At 35.7% G+C, this 13,426-nt stretch overlaps 1 protein-coding gene across 1 annotated transcript; it reads left to right on the forward strand.

The window, feature by feature from the left end:
* The first annotated feature begins 685 nt into the window (after positions 1-685).
* On the forward strand, positions 686-3,690 carry LOC120190979 (transmembrane protein 147-like). The gene is made up of 7 exons (XM_039193988.1): positions 686-862; positions 1,647-1,716; positions 1,806-1,865; positions 2,138-2,252; positions 2,766-2,881; positions 3,101-3,225; positions 3,349-3,690. Exons 1-7 carry the CDS (start codon positions 786-788, stop codon positions 3,470-3,472), a joined length of 687 nt encoding a protein of 228 aa, XP_039049919.1. The 5' UTR covers positions 686-785; the 3' UTR covers positions 3,473-3,690.
* The last annotated feature ends 9,736 nt before the right edge of the window (positions 3,691-13,426 follow it).

A 13,426-nucleotide genomic window follows, 5' to 3' on the forward strand; every position in this document is an offset into this window, starting at 1 on the left:
TCCATGTTGACTTTCCTTAGTAAAATACTGTCATGAAAACGATATCACGTTTTTTTTATTAATACAGGATGATTATAAATTGTAATATATATTCTAAAAATGTTCAATCATTTGATGAAGAACGCTTAAGTATCATAAGGTCGTTAGTGTTCAAATTCAAGACTTCTAAAAATAACGATCATTCCTTTAACTACCGAAAATAATTAGTTGGTGCAAAAATCATATCACGTTAGAATGGTCAGCTTTCCTGTTTGGAAATAAGCCATTTGTTATCTTCATACATTATATGATAATACCATAAAATATTATATGTAGAGTTGATAATAAATTAGACATTTAAACAAATCAAAATCCAAGTGTAAATGGAACCTGGAAAGATATGCTATGTATTCTAATTTCTAAATGAAGTGTTTCGTCTATTGTTTTGGCCATTTGGAACTCATTAACACCTTAAAAATATTTATATATATAATGTAGTCTTAAACGAGCAAGTTAATATTATGATATGCTAATATTTTAAATATCTATAATTAATTTTAAATAACAAAAAATATCTATAATTAATTTTAAATAACCCTATTTTCTTATTGTTGTTTAGCCCAAAGCCTGAATAGCTTCTTCAGGGCATATTAGAGGCTGGAAATGTAACGGGCTCTATAACGGTCCACTTAAAAGCAGCTCACTCATTCCCAATCCGATTTTAAGTTCAAGCGAAATTTCTTCAAGAGACGAGCAAAGCAACGCGAAAAAGAAATTGAAACTTGCAAAAAAAAAACACAGGGAAAATGACGATGTTTCACTTTTTCAACTGTGCGATACTCACCTTCGGTCCTCACGCCGTTTACTACTCCGCCACTCCTTTGTACGTTTCGCCTCCCTTTTTACTCGATCCTTTACCTAGTTTTAATGTAATTTGTGATATATTTCTTTTTTATAATCTCTGTAATTTCTTAAATTTCCATGGAAGTGAACTATGCTTTGAACTTAAACTTCGATATGTGTTGAAACTAGGAAAAAGAAAATATAGATGGAAAAAAATATTTCTCTTCTTTTAAGAACAGATCTATCTGCATTAGTTCTAAAAAGGCAAAAGCCTTTGCCTCTGCCGCCCTAGATCCAATTTATCATTTTCGTTCTTACCATTTTTTTCGCATCAATTTAACCTCGAAGCTGCTCAATTGCATCATTCTATACCCTATACCTCATTGAAAACCTAAATTAAGAGTTTTAAGTTAGAGAGTAGGGTTTAGGATTTAGAGGTTACGGGATTATGGTTAAGGGTTTAGAGTTATCAATTTTGTGTTTTAAGTTAGGTGTAGGGTATAGAATGATACAATTAAACAACTTTAATGGCTAAATTGATGCGAAAATATAATAGGGGCGAAAATGGTAAACTGGGTCTACTACAGGGGTAAAATTTACCCTTTTACCTTCTAAAATTTATGTTAACAGATTTTGATTAAAATATTCGACAGCTACAAGTTGCAGTAATTAGGTATAGTGAAAAAATGCATTATTATGTAGTTGATTTTTGAGAAATTTAGTTAGTTAAATTTGTTGAAGGAAATTGTTCTTTTCTACTAAATCATAATACTGTTTGTATACAAATCAGTCTAATTAATAATGAATTATGTTTGTTTATGCAGATCGGAGTATGATACTCTTGGTACCTCTGTTAAAGCTGCCCTTGTTTATCTTGGAACAGCTTTGGTGAAAGTCAGTACAACTTGTAACTATCAGCGTTGGTGTTTATGCCAAGTGTTTTCAATAGTTAATTTATTTTGTTTATTTTTCTATCCTGGCAGCTTGTTTGCCTTGCAACATTTTTGCAGGTGTCTGAGAACGATGGCTTTGATCCATACCAGGTATTTTTTTTCTTGTTCTGGGATTGGAATCTACATGGAGGAATGCATATATTGCTCTAATTGTAAATGGTTTCCCGTTTTTGTTGTAGTTTGTGGCGTTTGATTTTATGATGTTATTAGTTAGAATTGAATATTAAAACTTTTACTACTTTCTTAACTGCAATTGCATAAGAGTCTGTTAGAGATATGGATTGTAATACTGTCACAGGTCCATTTGAACAGTATATACATTTTAAACTCATGGAGAAATTTGTTACTTGTGCATTTTTCAGGAGATTTTGAAAGCATTTATTGGTTTTATAGATGTCGCTGGACTTTATTTTGCCTTGACACAGTTGACACACAGGAATATCTCTCAAAATCATAAATTTCAAGCTGTTGGACTTGGTGAGTTAGATTTTGTCTCTAGTTTTTGAAGTTGAAATTCAGTTTTGCACCCTTCTTAGTACACTCCCCTCCAAATAAAAATTAGATAAAAGAAAGAGCACCATTTTGCATTTGTGGGTTTGACCCTTAAGGATGTCACCGTTCATCGGATAATCTAAACAATTGATGAGTGAATTACTATGACTAAGGGCGTGACCTTTATAGAAAATAATATTGTGATATTAATAAAATGTTCAGATGGATCAGTCCAAGAAGCTTCAGAATTCAGATCACTCATTGTAACACCATTTTGAAGTATTCATGGATTAATACCTTAATTTCTGTTATTGATGAATATTTAGTGCTAGTTTTACCCATGTTAAGAGTTACTTAACCTTCGCTGATATTTTTGAAAACTGTGATAATAGATGGAAAAAAGTTTTATATTTGAAAACTTGGAGACTAGTTGCTGGGTTTTTTCTTCACTTGCCTTAATTCAGTGGCACTATGGTTTGTTTCTTTCCATGTTGATAGGATGGGCTTTTGCCGATTCTGTTCTACATAGGTTGGCACCTCTTTGGGTGGGAGCAAGGGGGCTAGAATTCACTTGGGATTACATTCTACAAGGCCTGGAAGCAAATGCTAATTTGGTATGTTTATTTCTTTAGCGGCTGGACTTGGAACATTGTTTTTGGAACTGCTTTGTTGGTATCCATGATTCTGTATCGGTGGTTTATAAGGATAGGTGTTTCCAAATTTAAAATAATGATTGCATAAAATCAGGATTTTAGAGTTCTGTTTCTCTAATAAAGAGTGAAATTTCCACTAATATTTCTCATAGACGTCTCTCTATCCTTTTCTCATTTCAGGTATTGAGTATATCTCTTGCAGCATTAGTATCTTTGATTTGGCTCCGAAAGAACAAGCCCAAGACTTTGATTCCTATAATATATGCATGCGCTGGAATTGTTGCAACCATGCCATCCATTACAAGGTCTGTTTTTAACTTGTCTCTACATCTTCCCATAATTTAACCCTTCCGATGGGCATTCTATATTAGATTATATAAGTGGTCTTTGCATTAAATGTTCAAATGAAAACGATTTTCCTTGGGCAGCTACCTAAGGCGAGAATTGGAATGGCACTTTCCGAAGGTGATAGGCTTTGAATTATTCACATCTTTGGTGATGGCTTTCGTTAGTTGGCAATTGTTTTCTGCATGCCAAAGGCCCTCCGCGTGAGTCACAAAGTTTATGCCTTCTAAACTGTCCGATTTTTGAAGCGGTACTCATTGTCCATAAATTCTTCTTCGCAAAATTCTTTCGTGTTCAGTTTTTACATCAGGCTGCGCCGTTGTCTACTTTGAATTCGATCAGTTTTGTTGTTTGAGAGTTTGATCACTGTTGGAAGTTGGAACTCTCCAGCATCAACCGTTGGATTTTTGCCAAAGGCACAGAACGCAAATTGTGTGTCGTAAGTTACAATTATGTTTTAAACCCTCAGTTTTTGAGTTATTTTATAGTTTATAATTTATTGGGTAAACTACATCAATGGTCATTAATGATCGAGTAAATTTTTGTTTTTCTTACTGAAGTTTCAAAAGTGACAAATTGGTCACTAATGTTATCGATTTATAACAAAATGATCACTAATGTTATCGATTTCTAACAAAATGATCACTAATGTTATCGATTTCTAACAAAATGATCACTAATGTTATCGGTTTGTAATAAAATGGTCATTAATGTTATTGATTTATAATAAAATGGTCTCCACCATCATTCGTTAAGAAAATGTTAATATTTAGTTTTATTCCTAAACTTGTGTTAATATTTAGTTTTATTCCTAAACTTGTGCTAAAACGTCAAATAGGTCGTTGATTAATGTTTTTTTTATATCAAATTTAGTTCCAAAAGCTTTCTACTTTCCATTTTTTTAAACATCTAGCCACCTTTACTATTTTCAAATCACCTTCCTGACAAAAGCAACACCACACTTGATCAAACTATCGCCATAATTTTTAATAGAAAAAATAACTTCAGTGATAAAAAATGTCTTATAATATACGATTTTAACAAATTTTTTTTGGATTTGTCAAAATGACCAACTAAATCGTAATGCGATCGATAATTCGCAACGCGATCTTCGGTATCGCAAATCAGTTTCCAGATTCGCAATGCGATTCTGACTATCGCATTGCGATTTCCCAAATTCACGTTGCGATTTTCCTAATTCGCAATGCGAATACGTAAATCGCAATGCGATTTAGTAAATCGCAACGAGATTCTGACTATCACAATACTGAATTTCAAATTCGCAACTCGATTTCTGAATTCGCAACAGGTTTTAATTTCGCAACACAAATGTTTTGGGTATATAAATACGCAACAGCAGCAACTCATAACCTAAATCCCTAAATCGCAACTCATTCCATCTCCATCTATCACTCTCTCCGGCGACATCCGTTCCTATATCCAACGACATCCTTCCCCATCCGGCAACATGTTTTAGTTTCGCAGCTCGTTTGTTTAGTAAATTAATTTACAATAATGAAATCATCTAATGTTGATCATGTTTGGATAAATTTGTGTTTTGGAGGGTCATGGGAGAATGTTCATGGTGTTTTACAATATACATCTTTACCCATGAATCTTCAACTAAAACTGTCATTAAAAAAGTTAACTTATGAAGCTCTAATGTTACGTGTTGCAAATAAATTGAATTTAGAGCCCCTAAGTGGATTTAGGCTATCTTATCAGAGAAATGGTAAAGTTTATTTGTTAACCGACAATGAAGATGTTGAATGATTCATTGCTTACATTAGTGTTTCATGATGTTACATTGTATGTTGTTGAACCTAGAAGTAGTGAAGTTGGGTCAGTAGCGGGTAGTAATCAACTAAGTTTTTCAACCCCAGTTTATGGTACTCAAAATTTAATGGTTCCACCACAATTTCATCACCAAGCAAATATTGTTTCACCACATTTCCAATACCAAACACAATCTCAAAACCCACAACTTTCCCTAATCCAAATCCCAATCAACTTTCAGCACCAAATTCCGGTTTTCGTATTGACCAGTTAGACGATGATGAGCCAACAAAAAAAATTGTGAGTACTAGTCAGTATTCGAAATTTGATCTTGGTCAATACCCGGACTTTGATCTTGGTCAATACTCGGATTTTGATGATTTTTCAGAAGAAGAAACAGACCCTGCGTGTAATGATTTTGATATTGGTCAATACCCGAATTTTAATGATGAAACTTGCCGAGGAAGATGTTGTTGATGATAATGAGGAGGAAGTTACAATTGTAAATGAACATGTTGAACATCCATTCTGTAATTCATATAACACTGAAAAAGAAAAAGAAGAATAAGAAATCCCCAAAGAAAAGTCCCCGAAGAAAATGCCACGGGAGTATAACTGGAATATGCCAGAATTACTTCAGATACCGGAAGAAGAGTTGGTAAAGATAGCAGTTGATTGTCACACAAAAATTATTCGTATCAAGAAAGATGATTGTTTTGATATAAAGGAAGACTTGAAGATAGCTTTGTATACGAAATGTGTGGAAGATGGCTATCAACTAAAAGTTAACAAATCAAGCAAAGATCGTTTCGAAACAAGGTGTATGATTGACAAAAACTGTATGTGGCATATGATTGCAAAGAGGATAAAAGATTGCGAAATGTTTCAAGTTAGGACTTTTATTGATAAACATACATGTTCAAGAACCCAAGTTTTTCCTCACCATAGACAGGCAAACAAAAAGGTCTTGGGTGGTTTTCTGGCTGAGTTAATGTTTTTGAATGGTAGGGTATATCGGGGACATGAAATTATGACTGACATGAATGCTCGGTTCAAGATTAGTATCTCATATTCTCAAGCTTGGAGAGTCAAATGTTATGCCTTGAAATTGTTGAGGGGGTCGCCAGAAGCATCGTTTGCCTAACTGCCGGCTTATTGTCACAATTTAAAGCTGAAAAATCCTGGGTCGGTAACTCATATCAAAACAGATAGAGATGGACGCTTTGAGTTGTTGTTTATCGCCATTGGTGCTGCGGTTAGTAAATCAATATAATTTTGTTGACTCATTTTTGTTAGTTACATGCATTTCACATTTAAATGATTATATTTCTTGTGTATATGATTTTGTAGATTCGTTCGTTTATTAATTGCATGCGCCCAGTTATTATAATTGACGGAGCACATTTAAAAGGTCGATACCTTGGAGTAAACTTATTAGCAGTAGCCATGGATGCTAACAATGGGATACTGCCAATAGCTTACGGGGTTGGAAAATCTGAAACCTTTGATTCATGGACATGGTTTATGGGGCATCTTAGGGATTGCATAGGTCCTATTAGTAATCTGACAATCATATCCGATTGGGCAAACTCAATTGACAACGCTGTTAGAAGGTGTTTCCCAGATGCTTTTCATGGACTTTGTGGTGTTCATTTGTATAGAAATCTAAAATCAAGGTTTGCTGGTATAAAAAAATCACAAATGGACATACTGGAAGGCTGTAAAAGCTTATCGGGAAGTGGATTTTAATAAGCATATAAAATGTTTAAGACGTGTTTTGCCTCAGTGTGCTCAAACACTAGAAGATGTCGGGTTTGAAAGATGGTCAAGAGTACATCAACTTGGAGCAAGATATGGTTTCATGACGTCTAATAGTGCATAATCAATCAACGCTCTAAGTCATCATTCCCGGAAATTACCCATTACTATGTTAATGGAGTTTTTTCGAGCCTCTATTCAACAGTGGTACTACAAGAAAAGAAACCATGCAGGTATTATTTCTTTAAATTCGTAACTTATCATATATTTTACTAAGTATTATTTATTTAAATTTACAGGAACATTGGAACATCGTGTTACACTATGGACAGAAAAAAAGATAACGAAACGTGTTGTGAAGTCAACGTCATGGAGAGTTGAACCATGTTCAAACACTTTGTTTGAAGTACTGGATAATAACTTAAATGGGTTTGTCGATCTAAATGCAAAGACGTGTAGTTGTATGAAATGGCAAACATCTGGTTATCCGTGTGGCCATGTTATAAAAGTTTCTCTTCATCTAAACCAAGATGATTCAAGCGCAACGCGAAATGAAAATCGCAACGAGAGAATCGCAATGCGAAATGAAAATCGCAACGAGGGAATCGCAAAGCGAAATGAAAATCGCAACGCGAATTTAGTTTCGCGTTGCGATTCTCTCGTTGCGATTTTCATTTCGCATTGCGATAGTCATTTTTTCCTTCAACATAATGCAGATTGAAATCAACAAAATCAACCATTACATTTCAATCAATTAAACAAGCACAAATAAGAATTATGTTCACATCAATTAAACAAATCAACTTTTACAAATCATCTTTTACAAATCAATTAAACAATAAAAAAATAAGCAATAATTCTTATTTCCTCATCTACTATTGAATCAACTTTTACAGGCATACATCATTTTCAAGCAGCTCACTTATGAGATTAACCTGCAGAAACCAAACATTTGCTCAAACAACACTTTCTACACATCTAAAACCTACAAACAGCAAATTATTGAATTCTAGGTACTTAACCAAACATTTTCAAACCAAAAGCCTATAAACTTACCAATTGTTTATGGACATTTTTATAACACGGATGCAGGTAGGCAACGTCTCGTATATATCGACCTAGCCATATAATGCTGAAACCACAAGCCTATTGCAGCTCTATCTCTATTAGTGGGAGGTAGATACTTTATACTTCCTGTGATCAAACGCTCCAACGCCAAGCATATGAGAGGACCACAATCCCCTCTGGGTCCTTTCGTTTGTTGTGGTGCGGTCTCGTCTCTGCTAACTGTAATATTGAGCTTCTTTGGCTTCTTGTTTCCGGAACGAGTCCAATAATTTATCGCATCCAAGAATTTAGCCAAATGAGAGCTCCATCCCTTAATAATCTCTTAAATCAGCCAATGATATGTAATTTATCATGCTGTCATATACTATTGACTTAAGGGATGGGAGCTGAAGCTCGACGAAAAGCCAATGTTTACATTCCAAAACAGGGATAAACACCTGCAATCATAAGTAATAATTCATTCATTTGCGCACTTATTTATGAATACCTTTAAACTCAATCTAAAATAAATACTAACCTTATCGACCTCCCACCATGCAAGATAAAGTTTAGCTTGTCCATTGCCCAACGCAAATGATTTATCTCGTTGATTCTTCAAGTGAACGACGTTAAAAGACATCGGCATAATTGTATATCGTGTATTTCTTTTATTTTCCTTAAGTTTCCTAATTATTAAAAGACGTGACACCCACGCATCGATATGCTATTTTACAAAAAAAGGCATATATTAGTGACTTACATAAATTTAAAAAAAATAATCAAATTGAAATATAAGAAAAATATAAGACTTACCCCTCCATCGAAATAGCCATTGTCTTCGACCCCTAATAATACGCCCCACCAAGACCGATCAAGCAACAAATAGATATCATCGTTGAGCTTGCATATGTCAGCGAAACACCCCTGACTCCGCTCATGTAGATAAAAATCAACTACGGTCTTAGCCCAAAGGGTGTTATCCAGAATTGTGTCCGGTAGTTGTCTCCTCTCCACTTCAGATACCGGTATGGTACTGGCCGGTAACTCATACGAGAGCCAACTCACATCCATCATATCCGGCACGTCAGAGGGTTTCCCAAGAATCTTACATATGACGCCATGTGAATCGGGCTCTTGAATGGTGGGAGAGACCTCTTCAACGATGACAGTGGCCTCTTGAACGGTGGGAGGAGACTCTCGAGGAATGATAGGGGCCTCTTCAACGATAGGAGTGAACTCTTGAAGGATGACAGGCGAGCCGAGCTTCTTCTTGCGGTGTCTTCGCACTATTGGGGTGTACGGAGACTTAATAGCATGTGCACGCCGTCTGATGCGTGAACTCTATCGTGCAAGAAAAACCCGACGTAAAGCATCCACCTTATCGGGCTACTAAATAATTAAATACAAAAATTAGTAAATAAACATACATGATATTTAAACAGTGAAAACAAAGACAAATATGTTTCAAACTTGCATTGAATTCACCCAAGTCATTATTCTATCATAGTTCACAAAATGCATCAGATAACAAAGGCAAATATGTTTCAAACTTGCAACACTGTCAACTTAGTATTTGTCTTTGTCTATTGGTTGAAGTAATGCAATTCATTCAAGTTTCAATTTGCAGAAGAAGAATAGTTTCTGGAACTTAAAATCGCAACGTGAAAAATGACTATCGCAACGCGAAATGAAAATCGCAACGAGAGAATGAAAATCGCAATGCGAAACGAAAATCGCAACGCGAAATAAAAATCGCAACGATAGAATCGCAATGCGAAATTAAAATCACAACGCGATTATAGTTTCGCGTTGCGATTTTCATTTCGCGTTGCGATTTTCGTTTCGCGTTGCGATTTTCATTCTCTCGTTGCGATTTTCATTTCAACCAAAAGACAAAACAGTGTTGCTAAAATATAGTTTCAAGAATAAACTATTTCTTCTTCTTCTGCAAATTGAAACTTGAATGGATTGCATTACTTCAACCAAAAGACAAAACAAAGACAAATACTAACTTCAGAGTATTAAAGAATACACAGTTTAGCAGAATTGACAGCAAACGAACAAATTTACTTTCAACCAAAAGACAAAACAAAGACAAATATTAACTTCACAGTGTTAAAGAATACACAGTTTAGCAGAATTGACAACAACCGAACAAATTTACTTTCAACCAAAAGATAAATACTAACTTCACAGTGTTAAAGAATACACAGTTTAGCAGAATTGGCAGCAACCGAATAAATTTATTTCAACCAAAAGACAAAACAAAAGACAAATACTAACTTCACAGTGTTAATAAACAGTTTAGCAGTATTGGCAGCAACCGAATAAATTTACTAAGCAATCTAATTGAAATGGTTAATCTAAGTGAAATTACGAGTAAATTTATCATCAAGTTAAATATGGAAAATCTTAAACTTACCTCGTTGCGTAGAGTATGAACCTCATTCTGCAACGATACTACCATCTCACGTAGAGCGGCAACCTCACCACGTAAAGTAGACACCTCCACATGCCATATACCATCGTTATCGCGTAGAGTACCGATCTCCTCACGCAAGGCATTGACCTCATCACGTAACTCCCTTGACTCATCCCGTGGAGGTGGAGGTGGAGAACATGGAGATAGAAGTCGTGGCATCTTTGACGGTCGCCTATCATGAGGTGATGGTGGAGAAGAGGCTCGATGATGTGACGGGATAGGTGATGGCTCTCGTTGTAGAGGTGTACAATCGGGTCGATCAGGTTATGGCTCTGGGTGAGGTGATGGCTCTCGAAGTGGAGGAAGTGGAGGCTGCTCATCATTCGTGCCATCAAGAAAACGCTGACTAGCTTGCCACCAATCAGTGGCAAGCTCAACCTCCGTGGGTGTCAGTTTCATTAATGGAGTGTTGGCCTCCTAAAAATATAAAAACTCAAACAAAGTTAAACGTCTACTATTAATAACTTGTTTATATATGATAGTATTTGTGTTAACTTACATTATTTATTGTCGCATATGGTATTAAGTCTTCCCAATTCAACAGACGTTTCCTCTTCCAGGAAATAGCCCTAGGAATATCATTTGAAGTTTTTAATGCATATGTCTGCATGCTGGGGAAAGCCTCGAATATCCAAATCTACAAACAATATAATAACAAACATTAGTAATTGTTAAATAATTAATTATAATTTTGAAAACATTATATAGAAATTCTTACCTTAAAGGCCCAAACAAAGCCTGACAAAGTGTATTTCAACCCATCGCCACGCAAACTTTTGCGGTCATCAAAGGCAGACGACAACTTAGTCCAGGTAGCTTTCCATATATACGAACCCCACGGAAACAGATTCCATGCATTTAGGTCCTCTACCAATAATATTAGCTCCTGAGGAATAGGTTGTCTGGCCTCTCTGCCTAAAAAGCCGGCATACAAAAGTAGTAAAAGGCATACTCGGACAACATCGACGTCATTCATCCGAGTAAAACCATCTTTTTTATTAAACAATTTCTTCAGGTCGTCGACGTGTAAGTTAGGCTTCTCTATTGACTCATCAGGAAAAACCCTGGATAACCATGATGGGCGGGTGATATGACGAGTGAACCGGCCTACATCATCGTGTCCGAATCGTAGACCAGTGATTAAGCAGAACTCATTCCGCCCAAAACAAGTATACGCCGGTGGAAAATGAAACCATATCTCTTCCTTACCACGTTGTATATTGTCGGGTAGATCGCTAGTCATGGTCTGAAGCCACAAATGGGTCAAATTAGCATCTCCACCCGGATGATGTACTCTCAGTCATGACCCGAAGCAGGTTTCCTCAAACAATTTTCTTTGTGCAGGTGAAAGCTTCGAAGCAATTGTAGTGGCTAGGCTAACTTTATTCCTTAATGTCAATGAAGCCGAAAAAAATTTCTACAAAAACAATAAACATACCAAGTTAGATATACCAAAAACTACACTGTGAAGATATACCAAAAACAATAAACATAAATAGTAGTTTATTCCTGAAACTAAAATTTGCAACACTGTTTTGTTTTTTGGTTGAAATGAAAATCGCAACGCGGAAATGACTATCGCAACGCGAAATAAAAATCGCAATGCGATTTTGGTTTTGCGTTGCGATTATCTCGTTACGATTTTCATTTCGCGTTGCGATTCTCTCGTTGCGATTTTCATTTCTCTCGTTGCGATAGTCATTTTCGTGTTGCGATTTTCATTTTCATGTTGCGATTTTAAGTTTAGAAACTATTATTCTTCTGCATTACTTCAACCAAAAGACAAAACAAAGACAAATACTAACTTCACAGGGTTAAAGACTAAACAGTTTAGCAGTATTGGCAGCAATCAAATGAATTTAATAAGAAATCTAAGTGAAATGGTTAATCTATTATTGAAATTACCAGTAAACTTATCATCAATTTCAATATAAAAAACCTAAAATAATGCAAAAATTTCAAAATAAAAATAATTAAAAAAACTAACCCTCGGAGGTTGATTTTCCATTTCTGAATGATTGTGAGGGATTTCTGACCGTGAATGGTTGTGAGGGATTTCGCCGGCGATGGGGACGGAAATCTTTGGAGATGAGGACGGATTTCGCCGTAGAGAGTGAGAGATGGAGATGAGACTGAGTTGTGATTTTAGGTTTTAGTTATGAGTTGCGATTACGGGATATACTGTGGACGGTTCAGTTTCCGATATATTAAGAAATTCGTGTTTGGAATTTAAAAAAAAAATATGCGTTAATACGAATGTCGCTATGTAAATCGCATTGTGATAGTCAGATTCGCATTGCGATTTACGTATTCGCATTGCGATTTTCCTAATTCGCATTGCGATTTACGTAATCGCGTTGCGATTTACGTATTCGCATTGCGAATTAGGAAAATCGCAACGCGAATTTGGGAAATCGCAATGCGATAGTCAGAATCGCGTTGCGAATCTGAAAACTGATTTGCGATACCGGAGATCGCGTTGCGAATTATCGATCGCATTGCGATTTAGTTGGTCATTTTGGCGAATCCAAAAAAAATTGATTAAAATCGTATATTATAAGGCATTTTTTATCATTAAGGTTATTTTCTCTTTTTAATATTACTGTGGTCGAACCAAGTGTTGCAGCACAGTTTGCACAACACGGTCAGTGGATGCAGTACCCGCAACAATCCCAATATCATCATCCACAACAAAGTATAATGGGGGTTTATATGCCGGCTCCTATGCCACAGCCATTAGCCTTAGTGACTCCTGGTGTAATGGATTGTCTCTTACCCAGAGAACCAGGTGGCATTGCCTTTGTCTTTGATGGAAACATTATCAGATACTCAAGACATCTGGAAGGAAAAGAGGTACCCCAAGGACATAGTTGAAAAGATTGTTGAAAGGGCACGCAAGAGGATGATAAACAACAGCTAATCTTTGCCACGTTCACGAGCAAGGAAGCAGATTGAGTTCCATTTATTTTTTCTCTCAGACTTGCATGACCATCACACTGCTCCTTTTTTTTTATTTAAAATGTTTTTATGATATCATTTTCTGAATTATCGAGTAAACCTAAAATATATTTATAAACAGGATTATACTAATGAACTGG

This window comes from Hibiscus syriacus, unplaced genomic scaffold (assembly GCF_006381635.1).
Source record: "Hibiscus syriacus cultivar Baekdansim isolate YM2019G1 unplaced genomic scaffold, ASM638163v2 tig00116964_pilon, whole genome shotgun sequence".
NCBI classification, from domain to species: domain Eukaryota; kingdom Viridiplantae; phylum Streptophyta; class Magnoliopsida; order Malvales; family Malvaceae; genus Hibiscus; species Hibiscus syriacus.